Source organism: Charadrius vociferus, unplaced genomic scaffold, assembly GCF_000708025.1.
Source record: "Charadrius vociferus isolate BGI_N301 unplaced genomic scaffold, ASM70802v2 scaffold514, whole genome shotgun sequence".
NCBI lineage: Eukaryota > Metazoa > Chordata > Aves > Charadriiformes > Charadriidae > Charadrius > Charadrius vociferus.
In genome coordinates, this window is record NW_009648118.1 from 660,701 (window position 1) to 678,524 (window position 17,824).

At 37.4% G+C, this 17,824-nt stretch overlaps 1 protein-coding gene across 3 annotated transcripts in view; it reads right to left on the reverse strand.

The window, feature by feature from the left end:
• FAT1 (FAT atypical cadherin 1) overlaps window positions 1-17,824 on the reverse strand; it is a 105,163-nt gene that overhangs the window by 38,697 nt on the left and 48,642 nt on the right. For all 3 annotated transcript variants that reach the window (XM_009883906.1, XM_009883905.1, XM_009883904.1), the window contains exons 3-6: window positions 16,390-16,451; window positions 12,248-12,577; window positions 11,511-11,721; window positions 6,770-6,909 (exon numbers count right to left, since the gene is read on the reverse strand). In XM_009883906.1, coding sequence (XP_009882208.1) covers window positions 6,770-6,909; window positions 11,511-11,721; window positions 12,248-12,577; window positions 16,390-16,451 — 743 coding nt within the window. The remainder of the gene's footprint in view (window positions 1-6,769; window positions 6,910-11,510; window positions 11,722-12,247; window positions 12,578-16,389; window positions 16,452-17,824) is intronic.

Below are 17,824 nucleotides of genomic sequence, written 5' to 3' on the forward strand. Positions count from 1 at the left end.
ACTGCACTGAGGAAAAAATAATTAAAAAAATAATTAAAAAAACAGTAATTCTCCTAATGTAACACATGCTGTTAATAACACTGAGCTCCACCTCCAGACAGGCAGTGTGGGGAGGGGGACACACGTGGGTATGTGCACACACACAAGTGTCCACAAGCACTCACACAAGCCTCTAACTTTTTTAGTAGATGCAGTCCTAAGGGTTGCAGGTCAGTGAGCCATAACCCAAGATACAGTAGTACATTTAGGGAAATACTCATTAACATAGGTAGTTATTCAGTGTTTGAAACAGTCTGTTAGAAAAAAATAGAAACTATCACTGCTTTTTATAGGAAAATGCTGCCTCCCACAATTTATTCAATTTCTCAGAAAATAGAAGAAACAGCAAATAAACTAACCATTTGGCACATTGATAAAATCCCTTGCAAGATGTTGCTACGGAAACTAAGGAGTTTGGTTTTGTCATGGATTAGAAACTGATTAAAGACAGGAAACAAAGAGCTGGAATAAATACTGGTTTTCAGTGAGGAGAAAAATTAGTGGTAGGTGACCCAGGATACAAATTAAATAAAGTTTTTAAATATACTCGCTAACAAATTCAAATGGAAAATGAACAGCAAGAAAGAAAAGAATATGACCTTAAATATGTGATTTTTTTAAATTGCCATGATTAGAGAGGATGTAATAAAGCAACCCAAGCACAGTTGGTTTTTTTCTTAAATTCTGTATAAATAAAATACATTTTAATGCATCTTGGAAGAAGAAATGGTGAAGGGTCCAATACAATCACTTATATAGCATTTTAGTAAAAACACCTGCTAACTGCACGCGGGTCCTCAGGAAAATGAAACCAAATGAAGACGGCCAACAAATTTAAAAAAAATGCAGAAAAACTCAACCCTCAATACAAATCAAACTATACAAATATATTTTGTATAACTAAAAGATTAAATGACCATATACAATTACAACACTTAATTCCTGGATCCTATGCTTTCAAAATTAACATGTCAACAATGTTTTTATGCCATTCCCACCCCCCAACAGCTCGAGTTCACACTCAGAAAAACAGTAAGTGAAAAGATAAAGTGTCAAATTTGATAGACTTAAATCAGAACTGTTACTTAAGTTCATATCTATTTCCCTTCAAATGAGGAAATACAGAAACTTAGGTCAAACCCCTAGGTGGGGAATGCAACTGCAGAGCAACCGCGTTAGATGAATCTTTGGAGCTGAAGACATGGCCACCTGTGCTGCTGGTGGAAATAAATACAGGAAAACAGCAATTCTAGAATGGAGGACCACAAAAACCTGTGCAAAGTACTTAGTTAAAAGCCAGAAATGAAACCAACATTGGTATGCACAAGACTAACCACATAGCCAATGAAGCAGCTTAACTGAGAAGTGATCCTTCTGGTGACCACATCAGAAGGACTTAGCATCAACTTCCTCGGGTATTAGCTAGTGATGCAGTTAAAATGACCTTACTGCTGAACACTTGAGGAGACATCCTCCAAAAAGGTACTGTTGGGCTGAGCAGGTAAGAAGCTAACTCGTCAAAATGTACAGCACCATTAAATATGAATTATTAACAAAATTATTGCTAAGGAATAAACATAATGACTCAGTCGCTATGAGTGGCTTGCTCGGGTATTCCATTACTCGTCACATTACTTGTTCAGGCATACAGTTTTTCTCCACACTGGTAAACACAACTACAAATACAAAATTTGATCTATTAGTGCTATCATTTCAAATGCACGTAAAATTTAAATTTTATCTTAAGACTCAAGTGAAAGGTGTTTTATCTACATACTTGAGGATTAATTTCTCACTCGCTGTTGTTGTTACTTAATGCCCCTCCGCAGACTCTGGTGGACAAGCATAATGTGAATCGAGAGGCACCCTTTTGGTAACTTGGCTAACTGAATGCTGGGCTGCTTTAATAAGGGGAGCAGCAGGCAGGGGGGCAGGAATTATTCCCTTCTATTTGGCACTCACTGGTGGGACAGCAGATCCACTACAGTTTTGGGTCCTGCAACGCAAGAGAGATCTTGACAAAGTGAAACGAACCCAGGGAAGGGCCACTAAAATCAACAGGGATCTAAAAGCTCTCCATCTGCTGTGTAAAGGGAGGGCTGCAGGAAAGAGACTCTTCTCAGAGGTGCGCAGTGAAAGGAAAAGAGGTGACACTCACAAGCTCCAATAAGGGAAACTACAATTAGATGTAAGAAAAAATTATTTTCAAGGAGGGGTGTTGAACATAAAAGCATATCCAAGGAAGACGTGGCACCCCTGTCATCCCAGGCAGAGACCTGACAAGTCCCTGAACAACTTGATCCAACTTTACAGCTTGCTCTGCTTTGAGCAGGAGTTTTAACTAGATGAACTCCTTCCAATCTGAAGTATTAAAAAAATGCACTAAGAAAACCCTACTTTCAAGACATAGATTTTTACTGATGCTAAGTGACAGGTACTAGATATGCAATTTCCTTTCAACTGTAAGAGGACCAGATATTCATGTAAACTGTCAAGGCCTTCAAATTAAATGAAAGGCACCAGAAGTAATAATTGTGAGTGCAATTTTAAAGACCCACAAAGAAAAATTTGGATTTGTGCACCTGAGAACAAAGTACATGAAGAGCTTCTGTTGTTCTAAAGTAACGTGTACAGTACAACAAAAACAGCTACACAAATTCTCAATGAAATTATAAGATTAAATTCAAATGAAATATACTAATACTAACTCTTGAGAAAGAAGTTGCATATTAAAGAGGCACACAATAGAAAAGTCTGACATTAACAGACCATAATGTGATCTCTGAAAGAAAATGGTTTGGGATTAAAGAAACTCGACTTATTTTGCAAGGCTATGCAAAGGCTGCGTTGCACAACGGCCCTCTACTCACAGATCTCACAGAGCACGATGCAACCTGGTTATACGGACATAGAACAAAGCAGCTCAGGATTATTTAGGGGAAGGACTTGAAATCAATAATTATTTGACAGGTGAAACCCAAATTTACATTGGAATACACTGATTATTAGTAAGTTAGAGAGGAGATATGTGCCACTGACAAAACATGCTCAGTGTGTAATATTTAAACATGATGTTCCTTCGAATTGTTTTAACTTGATTTTTCATTTGCTGATTCTATGTGGAGTTTAAAATCTCCTCCTCTCTCCATTCATAATGACATTATAGTTACAGTGACATGTTTATAATAATTTCCACAAACAAAAAGTTCTATTATCCAGAGATAATATAACTGCATTCAAGTTATAATACGTCTCTGTGGAGCAGTGTGGTGATCGCAAAAAAAATGCACATTTAATCAATGAAGAACATTCTATCCTTGATTCCCAAATCAATCCCCCAAAGCATCATATCCATATAAATTTTTCATAAAGCAAGATTAAATATTCTGCAATAGCACAGCAATAGATAAAATGCTGCAATTAGCTTTAAACCATCTTAAGTATTACTTCCAGTGAAAAAAAACCTGATAGACATAGCAATGATTGGAAGCAGGTAGAGCTAGAACAGGATGTTTTTTTTCTCCCCCCCCCGCCCCGCAACTCAATTGTTCATATATTGCTTCTTGCATCCTGTGAATAACCTTTCCTATTTAAGGCCAAAACATTATAATCCAAAAACATTAGTCCATTCATTTAGTTTTTTAATGATATTCCTTCCTAGTGTGACACTAGTCATCTCTAACATCATCTGTCACACACCGCTACTGCAGGCCTGGAATTTGTTTGTCCTTGTTTTGCATCATGCATTTGGCATTTAGATGCATGCAAAATTCTAACAGCCTCCACGCCTACTGCTGCTGTATTTTTCAAAAAAGCTATTTAACTGAAGTCCTGAAAGAGTCAAATGCTCTACAGATGTTAATGGCCTGAGGCCAGCGAATGCCTTCTAGTTTAAAGTCAGATTCAATACACTGCTTTTACACAATAAGATTCTAGTTTCTTGTCCCCCTCCCCAGCGCGTTGAAAATGTCATTTCCTTTTTCAAATTAAACATAAAATTACTTAATCTGCTGTTAAACAAGGTCTGTTAAATTGTTTACTGTATTTCCAATGTTTACAGCAATTACTGTGTAAGCTAAAAGCTGTGTATGGCATATTATTGTACCTAATGTATGCACTCAGTATTCAGATTTATTTTTTTTTTTGCCTGTCACTCCATTTTAACTGTTTATCAGCTCTTAGAAGGCTCCAACACAACATCAACACTCAAACTTTAATCATCATTATTTCAGCAGTGAGAATGGAATTTACACACTGGCAGCCATAAATCACACCTTCGACTGTGATTTCATTGAAACATTTTTAATTCCCCTGCCTCATTTGCAGTGCATCTTCTTAACGATAGTCCTGAGGGCTATCTTAACAGATCAGTCCATTTGGGTGGGCCAGGAGTTGCGGGGGAGATAAGAGAAGCAGTTAAAATCAGGAGTCTGTTCGTGCACCAACAGTTGCAGAGTTTGAACTAATCCATGCTCCTCAATCCATAGACCCCAGTAACATGAGACTCAAACACCAACAGCGTAACTCGTGCTTATCCCACAAGCAGGGGAAAAAGGAAGACAATGAAAAGGAAGCCTTTGTGCTCGCTTGTAACAGAAACCACCACCTCTGCTCCTGCCAACTCTAGCTGAGGGAGGAAAGGAAAGACACGAAAGAAAATCATACAAAAAGCAATCACAGAAATAAGAGACGATAAATTTGAGACTACTGCTCCAATTCTTCTGCAGAAGACTGCTGTGGGAAATGTTTATAATGTTCACTCAGCTTTACAAAATGCTAAAATAACAAATTAATTTAAAGAAATTGGACAAAAGCTACACTGCGCGCTTCCGAGAAGAACCAAATGAATCGTGTAACCCAGAGGAAGAGAAGGGGTGAGGGTTAAAGTATTTCTGTGACCTTCCAATTCTTGGTTATGGTTCGACTGTGACAGCTCAGGACGCCTCCATAAATTCAGCTATATAAGCAGCAGCAGCACTGGACAGAGTATCTGCAGCCACTGGGACCAAATTCAGCCTTTACTAGTCCCCAGGCTACCCCAACACGCTCTGCATGGTGGCATTTTTGACTGCATTCTTGGCAGGGGGGAAGTGTGCATGGAAAGCCTCTTGCTCTCTTTCTCACTTTCATGGCAAAAGGAATTCTCTTTCAGTTGGGTTTGGGTTTCTTTTAATTTTTTTTCAAACTAATTCACGCCTTCTATTGAGTATTCTGTAATCGGTAGAAATGATTCTGCTCAATATTTTTACTACAACTAGGCAATACATTTGAAGCAGGATTCTGCAAACCTTTTATGGTGGTTATTAGCACCAGCAGCAATGGCACCACAGCGATGATAGCAGCAACTTCTGACAGGGGGAAACATTGTCATGTTTGTAGATTCATGGTTGAGAATATCACTGACAACTGTCACCATTAAAGGAAAAGCCAGCTCTCAAAGGAAACTGCTAATCTTGCAATCTTCTACTATCAAATTTAGTCTATTTGACCTATCAAGCCTCCAGACATGCAGTTGGCTCAATAAAGATTATGTTTAAAATCCTAAACATTGACAAGAAACATCTTTCCCGCTGGCAGAAAGGAGGAAGACAATATATTAAGACATTAGAAAAGGCAACAGAAAAACATACATACTGCACAGAAGATGAAGAACAAGAAATTGTGTTCGTAACAGATATCTGTATACAGAAAAGACAGCAGCAAGCCCCTTATTGCTCTTTGAGCACCTGAGCAGTAGGTCAGTGATAGGGGTAAGCAACACAGACACATCACTTTCCCAATCCAACAGTCTTAAATCAGTAAATAAATCCTTTTCTTTCTCTTTAGAAGAAAAGCGGAGCTTCTCTATGCTCATGGCTGCATTCACACCAACCTCTGCTAAACCTTACTTCCAAATATATTCAGGTTCTGGACTAGGGGAAGAGACTACATGGGAGAAACAGGAGGGATATAAATCATAACCTACTTTACAAGGAGTTATTTTCAGCAGTGTCAGAAAAGGCTTCTGCCTTAAAGTGAATTTATTAGTCCAACTGCAAAGAATTGCCACCACCATCGAGCCTTAGTAGAGAGATAATTTGAAAAAAATTGTTTTGTCTAAAACTGCTGCTTTTTGGAGAGTGTTTGGCAATCTCTGCCTCCACTGAAGCCAAAAGAAAGTACTCAGGAAGATACACAGAGATGTTATCATCTAAACTTTGTTTCTGCACACCTCACAGAAAAAGCAGCTCAGTTTCATAAAATGGTAATTGGACATTGTACAATTTGTCATCCAGAGATCCTGGGGAGAAAAAAAACACCTAAACAACTTTACAATGGTGGTCTTTTAAATTTCAAGCGAAGCAATCATATTATTTGGTGATTTTGGGGGAGTTGGATAAAGAGGGGTAATTCAGATAAGAAGTATTAATTCTTTTCTTGTGAGTAAATCATGCATGGAAGGGCTTAGTTTCTGTTTTCATTCACTCAGCTAATGTAGGAACATGATATAACTTAAAAGTGGCTGATTCAGGCTACAGCATAGTAACACACAACCTTCCACCTGGACCGCCAAACAACATGGCTCTATGAATATCAGAATCCACCTATATTTTAGACAGAGTCCCTAATTTATATCAACCATATTCACTGTCCTGGTAGGAAAAAATGGTAAGGAGAAAATGCAACACCTTCTCCACCCCCCAGCTACAAATTCCTCCTTCTTTAAGTGCTTCATTAGAAAGTCCATTACCTGAGTGCTGATAGATCTGGTTCCATCTGTTGCCTCTACTGTCAAGTTGTAATTTGATTTCTGTTCTGCATCAAGAGGTCTAGCGACAATGATAGTTCCAGTGCCCTTGTCCACATCAAATCGACTGTCATAGTTGCCACCTTGTTCAGGAAATTGGGAGAGGGAGACATTCATAAAACACAGCACTGTTGCATTGTTTTCATGTATGATCATGTTCTGTCTTCAGATGCTTAATGAAGGTGGAACTGAATACACATATATTTATACACAGACTTATTTTAAACCCTTTGGGTTTTTTTTTTTGGTAATATGATATGCTGCTACTTACAGATATTTAAAACTGATTAGTTTTGGACAAAGCTGATTTGTCTGGCTCATGGAAAGGTTAGCAGGTAGATTCTCAGCAAAATTCTCTATTTTTTTTTTTTTTAACCAGAATTTAAAATTCCAAATAGTAGGAAACTAAGAATTACTAGGTGAAATGCGATAGTTTATTCTTTGCAGACAGTCAGGCTAATTAGTGAAAAATAAACTTTTTATCAAAACAAATGAAAAACCCAGATCAGAAATACTGTCAAATTTGTGTCCTTTGGATCAGAGTATAAATTACTATACTCATACACAACTACAGATAAGTTTGAAAAAGCTACAGTACCTCCAAAGGATTCTCACCTCAATGCTGAGTATTTCAAGAACTCACTATCTAATTCCTACTGAGATAAGCAGGACTCAGATAGGTGCTAAATGTTTAAATGCCCAATGTTTAAATATGGCCAAGCTCCTTTTCTGAAGGAAATTATCTTAACCTCCCTTGTGGAACTTTCAAATTACCCTTTGAAATATAGTTAAATAACCATGTAGATCAATAGCTACACTTAGATGTTTAAACATTTAATTGATCATCATGATGCCACCCCAAGCAGACTGTCATGAGAATACAACGTCCATTAAGTCCAAACATTGTTAGCAATGATAAATGCTCCCATTTAACTGCAACTGCTTTAGACCTCTCATTAAACTGCCTAAAATGGAGGAATCAATTTTTATTTTGGTCAAGCCAGTGCTAGATATGGCAAACCAATTTCTCCTAATTATGTGCATGTGTTTTTCTAATTATATTTTACAAGCATAGCATTCAGATATTGTGAGTTTGGTTTTTTTTTTTTAATGAGTTTTTACATGCTATGTTTTGTAAATCACTGAATGCCTTTTATGAAAAGCCAAGGCTACAAGTGAGAGGGTGAAGTTCCAAAGGGTGCAAATTTATACTTAATCCAAGCAGGAACAGTAAATACTGAAATGGGCCCCCACTCACATGTAGAAAGGATTTCATCTTCAGAAGGTTCCATTGCATGACAGACATATCAGTTTAGGAAAGATGGGCTGCATTCTGCTTCACTGGATTTAAGATATTTGATAATGACAAAAAAATTGTAATTTTTCTAGTTTCACTGAAAGCCAACTCCTCTTACTGGCCCAGCAAGAGTATCTGAATCACATGAATGAAGATAAACTGGACAGCATGAAAGGAAGGAGCCTTTTTAGTTTTTTTTTTTTTTTTTAACAAGTGTACATGACTTTTTTTAATGGGCTTTGTGAAAGACGTCAGCTTCAGAAAGTGAGTCTCTAGCCTTTTTCTCAGATGGCTAGGAGAGAATTTCATATCTCGATGAAGTGATCTCCATTTTAAGGGAAGTATAGGGTGAATGGGTATGAATCTGTTATTTCAGTTTCCCTGATACAAGGGCAAACTCTCTAACCAACTTTTTTTTTTCTTCCTTGTCAAGTAAATCCCAAAGCCCTTGCCTAATTTTTGTAGTAGTGGTGATATCTGGTAATCCGCTGAAGCAGAACTCAACCCAAACTTCTGCACCTGGTACACTGAAAGTGTAACAGCAACAGTTTTGGCTAAAGTCAAAACTGGATGCTCTGAATTGATGCTGTATAAATGTAATGATGACAAAACAAAACAAAAACGAACCTTTCACAAATGCAACTGTGAGCACTTTGATTTCCGAAGGGTTAATAAAATAAATATTTTATAAATGTACGCTTTCATTTCAGATCTCATAATCTGGTAATAAATTATGTGATCTCAGCAGATACCTTCTGCTGTACAGTTCAGGTCACAAGCCATCTGAAAGATGTAAAATACTTCACTAGCAAGCTTGTCTCCTGGCTCAGCCAAAAAGAAAGAAAGCATGGAAAGCAAGCACAGAACACAAAGGAAAGCTGTCAATCAAATTAATTCATGCTATTAGAAACAGTAAAAGAGGGCAGTAAAATGACCACCTGTAAGAGTAGCAGATAACTTCACAACATGATCACATATCAAACTTTCCAAAATACTTTTACTAAGAAAACAGTCAAATTAAAATGGTTTATTTTACAGTGTATGGACAAGTTCTGCTCTTTCCCCTTGGGAGTTTTCTGTATATATCTTTCTAAAAATAGCAGGAAAAGATCATCTATTTTCTGCTTTAAAATGCATAATAAAAATTACGTAAACGTCCTAACTGTCCTGCATGCTTACAAGGAGCAAATCAAAATAATACTGTCATTAGAATTCTGTTCAGATGTACACACTGTTCAGAGTGCACAGCAGTTGAAGCAAATGAAAAAGAACAATAGGAAAGTACATACTCAAGCTAATTAACAAATTTTGCTAAAGACCCCAGGAAATGCCATTGCTGTACTTTGTGGAAACTCTCAGGACCTCTGAGGCCTTTTCTATCTACTCTCTTTCATCTCCATTAACCGCTCACCTTTTTCTGACAATATCCCTTTCTTAACCTTTCCTCTAACGGGCTCTTTTTGGTCTACAGATGTTTCTGTTTGTTGTTGACTTGATGACCCTGTTTGAATTGGAGCACATGGAACCTTCTCCTTCCTCCTGCTCACTTAAGTTATTTCTATATTTTCTGCTTTTCTACTCCCCTGTCTATGTGTGGATGTTTGGGAGAACAGTAGAAAAGCAGCCTCAATTCCAAAATACCCCTAATGCAGAAAGCTTTCCCCCTGTGAGAATGCAAGGAGGCATCTTGAACTCTTTATTCCCTCTACACAGGTGTACAAATCTCTAACCCCTTGGTTTGTCTAAATGCAAACACTTTTTATTCAGCTATGATCTAGTTGGACAGGAGGTAGATGTGTTTTTTCCCCAGAATACATTATAAAGAACCATTAAAAAAAATTCTATGTAAATATTTAATACATTAGAAATTATTATCAATATCGTCACAGGTTGTTCACGCATGAAGCATGCATTTAGGGGAAGAGCTGTGTCTGGCCTCATGTGCTTGACAGTTTTCTGAGAACACCCTCAAGTTTTTGGTATTTATATACTCCTGCTATATGTATCAGTTTTACAGACTTTGTTTTTAACTGTTTCTGTTCTCAGAATCCCTTAGGAAACACATACCATCAAAACAGACTGAAGGCCAGAGCTCAGCTAGCCTCAACAAAACTTCAAGTGTTAGACAACTGATAAAGGAGGACGTGCTGGAACTCGCTGGCCACAAACCCTGGGAGGAACTAGGTAACAGTGTTGCCTAGAAGGAACAGAGAGTGCCTGCTCTGTTGAGAGATACAGACAGTAAATTGTGTTGGAAAAAAAGATGTGCTAAGGGCCTTGTAGTTTGGGCAAGGAAGGTACGTTAGTATTAACCAATGAGTAAATGTCTAGTGTCTAAAATGAGCCAATCAGTAGAAGACACGCTGCCTTCTGCTATGGATATAAGAAACCTAAGAAATCCTAATAAATCGACATCTTGCTTGCATCAAGCTGTGTCCCGTCTCTTCATCGCGGCAACAGACCTTAAGAATAAGTATTTTTTTCAAGCAATAACACAAAAAATGCCCTCCCCAACAATTTAACACTATAATCATGGCTAAAATTTTCAGCAGTAACCACGGTGAAAAGGATCCTTCTCTCCCTTGTGAACGTGGTGGAAAAATCCCAATCTGATAGGGCTATCTTAGGACCAGAAACAGTTCACTACAAGACACCTCTCCTGAAACAAGGCTGTGCTATTATCCTGGCACGTAACACAGGACAGAACTTGGTTTCAGTACCAGCTATACAGTGAACACTCTGTATATTCCTGGTGCTCACAGGTATACTGAGCAAGTCTAAAATTGAAAAGTACTATTCATTTTGTCACCACAGCATCAACGTATAGTCATATTACAGATTAGAATTCCCCCCTCAACGGTAGAGGCTGAGGTACGATATAGTAGCAAGAATATGAACAGAAAGAAGTTTGCTGGGGTTAGGAACATCGCAGGCTTTCCTTTTAGTACTGAATCAAGGGACAGCAAACTGAGAAGCAGCCCACAGGACAAGAAATCAATGTGAACAGTATAATCTCTCTTTGGGTGTACTATCCTGATCTGCAGACAACTGGCATTTTATTTCTTTCCCTGTCCTACAGTCTATGAGATTGATTTGATTCGTTTTAATTTCACTGACACAATATTCATAAGTCATTTCCAAAACTGCAGCACAGCAGATATTTTGCAATGTAATTTTAATCTTTGATATATAGTGGCATTGATAAAAATTGAAAAGTCATTTTGATTTATAATGAAATAAGGGAAAAATACATATCCACAGCTAAAGAATGCCAAAACATTGCATTATTTAGAAGAGCGATTAAGAAACCAAGCTGCAATGAGGTCTCTGGTATCTCAGACTCCATGCATTTGTTTCTAATAATAAAAGCCCTTAAGGCATCCTTACCCGTTATGTCAAACCAAAGTGGTGTTCCAAGAGGTTCAACAGCTATTACGCCAATCATGTGAGCAACCGGGTCACTTTCCATCACCGTAAAAGAAAAAAAGGCCTCCTCAAAATAAATGGGCTCTGTGGGTGGGATGGGCTTTGGAATCCATTCTATGTGAAGCCGTGTAGTTGATGATTTTTGTGGACGACCATTATCTACAGCTTTAATCTGTGAAACAGACACATCTTTTAGGCTACAGGATCACATAAATCATTATGTCACATAAATGGAGAAGTAGCAATAAGCTCCAAGCATGTTTGCTTGTGCGAGATATATCCAAAAAGGTTAAGTGTCTCTCAAAGTGCCACTTGCCCTTCATTATCTGGGCAGCAAATGGAGAAAAAGTATGCAGCACCTGATAGCAGCCCAAACTGTTACCATAAATTCACTTTTATTTTGCTTTCTTCCTGAAAGAGAGTCAAACTCATCGTTTATGCTCCCTCATTGTGGTAATTATCTATCAAGTTCTAGAAAGAACAGCAGCTTCTTGATTCACTTTCTCAATACAAACATCTGAAATCATCAGAAAAAATCCCCAAACAAACCAACCCACAAAACAATACTTCTGGATTTGCGGCAGCGTTCTTCCTTTAGACACTGCAGTCACTCATCTGCCAGCTACTGAATAAGAAGTGATAAGAATACAGATAAAAGAACACTTCATGTATTCATGATATACAAGATTTTGACTCACTGAAAGGATATCATAGTCCCTCGCTGCAGAAAATTTCTTTGATGAAACCACTCCAGTTTTCGGTTCAATAAAGAATTTGCCGTGTTCATCACCATCTTCAATGCTGTAAGAGATCTCTGCATTGGGGCCTTCGTCTTTATCTGCAGCAATAACTCGATAGATCGGCTCTCTCCTAGCAGTTCTCTCTCGTTCTGGCTTACCGCGCTCCGGAAGTCGAATTTTGTAGAACTTTTGCAAGAACTGAGGCTTATTGTCATTCTCATCTAAGACCTTCACAATCACCCGTGCAATTGTTGATTTCGGAGGAATACCGTTGTCTGTTACCATTACCTGGTTTTATTAAAAAGTTATGGTTAGCACTCAATTCAAACACGGTCTTTCCAACAATGCTCTTTTTAAATCAGGTTTTCCTACAACTGCCTACGAAAACTGTAAAGTAATCCCCTAACTTCGGTTAAAGACCATTGTGTAAAGCTATTTGATGAATATTTACAGAAGACACTACAAAAGTTTATTCTGCTACTGTCTTAACATTTTGATGCTTCATGTATGGCATGCAGGAGTTGACAGATTATTAAATCTATTTCACTATTTTGCAGCATTGTAACTGAAATATTAACTTAAGAACAGAAACAGCACACAAGTACAGTATCTTGGACAACAGCTTCACTGTAATAATATCTTAATATACTTTCAGCCTACTGTTTCCTTGCAACTTTTTTACTTTAGCAATTTGATTTTACACCTCAAAGATGCAATTCATAAGAATATATATTTCAGAATTTGACAGGTCTATGCACTAAAAATCCCCTGTATTTTAAGACATAAAAATCACTGTCTTGTTTGAAAGAAGCTTAAAAAAATTGCTTTTTAAGGAACACACACAACAATCTATTTCCATGGACTAAATGAAATGGGAAATTAAACCAAGTCTGCTCTTCTATCAATAGTCAAAATTTCTACAAAAAAAGGCAGAAAATTAGTAGGAAGTCTTCTACAATATCAATTCTAGGACTGATCTGATATTAGTGGCATGGCTAATGAACAAAAATATAATAAAAGTAAGAGCTATGTTAATTTAAAGTCAGAAAACAGAGAAAAAGATCCTTAACTACTGGAAAAGGATCAAACTGATGGAAAACCTTAGTTCACTTATAGAAATCTTACCTTAACTCCTACCTATTTAATCCCTTATTATATATGTATATTACTTTGGCATCTATTTCAAAGAAGAAAAGGACAGGGGGTTTATATTCCTGCTTCCTTCAAGAGCTCAGTTACTAAAAGAGCTACAGAATCAGGCCCATCATTTTCTGGCTGCACCCTGCCATCCACACAAAAGCTAATGGGCTCAGACAGACCCCAGGCATTTTCAGGCATGAGTTTAGCTGCTATTACATAAAGCATTTAAATACAAATTCTTCAGTGACAACAGTATTACCTGACCCTTAGCAAGTTTGGCTAAATCTCAGTTTCCGAAGGGGATGTTTTAAAAAAAAAAAAATTGGCATTAAAGACACAAGGAATAATAACAGGTAGATATCATCTTTTTGTCAATCTTTCATGTTCTTTTCCTTACTTTCTCTTTGAAATTAGTACTAATGGAAGACTAGAATTGAATCCCTGATGAAAAAATGAATTTACAATGACATGAATGAGGACATGATCTGATACTCTTTAAACCCAAAACCAAAACACATCCCAAAAGAAGAAATTCCAAGGGGTATGGAATAACTTGTGTGTTAAGATAAAATTAGCATTGTCCCGAGCCAAGCAAAAAAAAAAAAAAATGGCAAGGCTGAGGAAAATCTAGTTGGATTTGAATGCCACATCAGTTTTGATGGCATTATTGACATAACAAACAGAATTCTAAGATAGGAGAGCATAACATGAAGCTAACCTAAAATAACTGCATAAAAAAAAATGTGCCAGTTGGCACTCAGAAAATAGTTACAAGTTGGGAATAAAAGAATGGGGCATATTAATTACTATTATGTAAGCAGGAGTGCAATCAAGGATCAAATTTAATACCAAACAAGGAATAAACCCACCAACCCATCTGGTCAACATTTCAATGCTCAATTAATTAGCCAGATGCTCAGCACTTGGCTCATAATACTGCCCCCAATCTGTGCATTTCTGGGTTTCTTTCCAACCTATTTTCAAAGGTGTCAACACAAAAGTAACAAATGGGAAAACCGCTGCTTTGGGCCGTGCTGTCTGTCATTCTTGCTCTGTAGTTAAGAGTTCTCCCATTGCATACTTTGCAGACTTTTATTTAAAGCTTTAACAACCAGCTGGGATTCAAAATGAAGGAAGAATGAAGAATTATAAATGATACCAGCAGGCAATAACCAATATTCCAAACTAAAAAGCAATCAAGCTTAATCAGCTCTCTTTATCGAGCATGCTGAAACCAGGAGGATTTATGTACCGTTGTGTCATCCTGTAACCTTAAAAAAACCTTTCTGAATCCTGTACATGTTATCTTGTAATAACTTACGTTAAATTAGCAGGCATGACTGCTAGCAGACAACTACCCATAATATTACACTGCTAGTGTGATCTCTGGCGTAAGTTTTGGCTCAGAGCAAGTAGCACACTCCCACACATTGCCTAGCTGCAGCCTGAGAATTCACTCAATTCAGGAACCATTCTCAACGGGCAAGCTGGATGTGGCCACCCTGTTCCAAGGGTAAGGTACGTGCGTTCAAAGCCATACTCTGCCAGGCGGCTTCAGGGTCAGAGAATGATCCACAGCTAATTGTATTTACTGTACAAAAGCCAACAAAACATGCATAGCAGTAAAAGTCATGACATATCAATTTGACAACCAATATACATAGCAGTGGTCAAGAAATGAGATATAACTGACATGAAGTACTTTGGGAAACTGACAGAAGTAGATTTAAGGAGAAAATTGAAAAAAGAATAATATAATGACTTTACAGGAGTAATGTGACTAAACCAGAATTGCCCATTCATTATCTTTGCTATTAGTACCACTAGAAACACACTGCAGAGGAAATTCCATCCTATTACTACTTATGTGCAAAGAGTTATTTCCAAAGCTGGTAACAGAAATGAAAATAATGATAAAAATTTGATCCAACAGCTGCATTAATCCAGCTTGCAATGTGCCAAAAGAATAGAAAGGGGCCAGGAGGACTGTATGTACACTGGAGTTCAGCAAAAGGAAGTGTTCCTTGTGTTATCAAGCAATACCACTCACGTCCAGGTCTATGCTGTGCTTGCATTCCTATTAGAAAACCTTCCTACAGATTTCACAAGTTTTGTGTAAGTCCAGACTGCGTTCTCTAGCTTTAATATTAGTTTTGCCAACTCACACTGCAGTCCTTTATCTATCATCCAGGAGGAGAGGCACAATGAAGGCTCCAGATAAATCTTAGTACATAAGTATCACTGTGAACATTAAGTCTTCATTGCAGGTGAAGTACAATGTTCTCACACTGCACGGCAACATTGGGAAACTGGAAGACTCACGCTTGTTGATGTGTTCTTCCTTCAAGTTGTTTGACAGATAATGAGAACAGGTATTACATAAATTCCAGGTGATCAATTAAATGTAGCTAAATAAAAGAATTATGTCACGAATTTCACATTCTTTGACTCCGAATCTATAATGCGTATTTTGCAACTTATATACTTATTGATAAATATGTTATGCAGAAAAAAGGTTTCCTCACTTACAATCTGTTTGTATTTTCAATGTTAAAAAAAGATTCTGCACCTCTTTTTCAGGTCTATATTCAGCAAAAGGCAGGCTGAAATAGCTATTCCAATAATTACACAGGGAAAAAAAAAAAAAAAAAGGAATCACACTTGACTTAACAATCATGCCTTTGTACTGTTTGAAAGAAAATCTTGGCTTACAGATATAAAACCGAAAACTTGCCTTCTATCTGTATCAACTCTTTTCTTAAGAAAAAGTCCCAACACATTGTTTTTATAAGATAAGTCGTTTTGTGCATTGCAATATAATGAACATGGAAGCCAATTACTTCTGAAATCCAGTTCTCTAAATCCTTCACATAGTAATCAAGTATGGCAAACTTAACTCCCTGTAGAAGAGCAATGAACTTACAGTCACTGTTTTTCAGAGAACTAAAGAAATTATTTACCTCCAGTATGTGCTCTCCCTGCTGCTCTCGATCTAGTTTTCTAGATGTGGTTGTAATTAGACCTGTAAACATAAAAGAATAATTAATCAGATCCTTCAAGAAAATAATCTGAATGAAGGTTAGGTTAAACCAGTAGTTGTTCATATACCCAATCTCTATTTCTTCTTAGGTGGTCTCTTCTATTTTTGCAGAATTTACGCTTTCATTAAGGGAAGGGGTGAGGGGTTTCCAATTCTTAAGGACTGTATATATAGTCTTTGCAATCTGAAAGCTAAGCTGTTGTAGCCCTTACGACACACAGAGTTCAATTTTCCAACACATCTGTGCATGTCATGTTTCTGACAGGAGTAATGTATGTAAGTCTCTCCCATAAAGTCTTGCTTCAGAGGGTGTTCATACACCTTATTCAAAGGATGCTTACATACATTATTTGAATAATTACCAATCTCTTCAGGAGAAATATCTGTTTCTTTTTTCAGTGATGGCAACAGAAAAAGAACGAACTGAAGAGATTCATTAATGGTGGAAACCAGAGCAATTTGTGTGTGTTGGCTTGATTTGGCAACGACAGGGAGTCAAACAGTTGCTGTTGGCAGTAACAGAGAATGAAGACAGATTTTTGATGCATCATGTTAGATTGCCTTGCGAGAGTTTGATACACCTTTGATGTAAGACTAGGAAGGCATGGTGAGTTTTGCTTTAAATGAAGAAAGTCAAAGAGTAAGAGGTGACAAAAAGACAGTGAAATCTAAACACAAAAGGATCATATTTGAATTAATTCTCCCAAACAGTAGGTTCAAAATTTTAACTATTGAGTCGCATGAAAACTATGCCACAGATGCAAATGCAAGGGACAACTCAGTTTCTTTACTGCATAAAAGCCATTAACCTGTTTGCAGGTACAAGTTGCCCCCACAAACACCATCACCATGTTCACATGGCACTGAGCCTGTGCTAGTAAATCCTGCTAGACCCAACTTGGCTTTTCATGGAGCAAACTCCAAGATTTGGATTTGTCCGACTCAAGCTACTACTGGGCCAAGCATCCCGTATTCTCTGTTCCAAGAATCCAGCACATGCTAGATACAGAAAATGCTGCAATGTCATGAGACCTTTTATCCAACTGTCCCAGCTTTTTACAGCGACAGAAAAGCACTGACATCTCGATCCTTAATTGTCGAACTGAAAAACAGGGAAGCAATTACCCAATTAAGGACAAAACAGAGAACAAAATCACAGGCCCCATACTTCATGTTCCTTTTTCTAACTATAGAGTAAGCTTTTTATTAATAAACCCTCTTATAAGCAAAATTAAAATCCATTTATAAAGTTTTCAAGGTTGATCTGCTACAACGAAAAAGCCTTCAATTTTGTCTCACAGCTGATAAAAAAATAGACTGTAAGTAAGAAAAGCAATAAAGATTTCAATTTCACT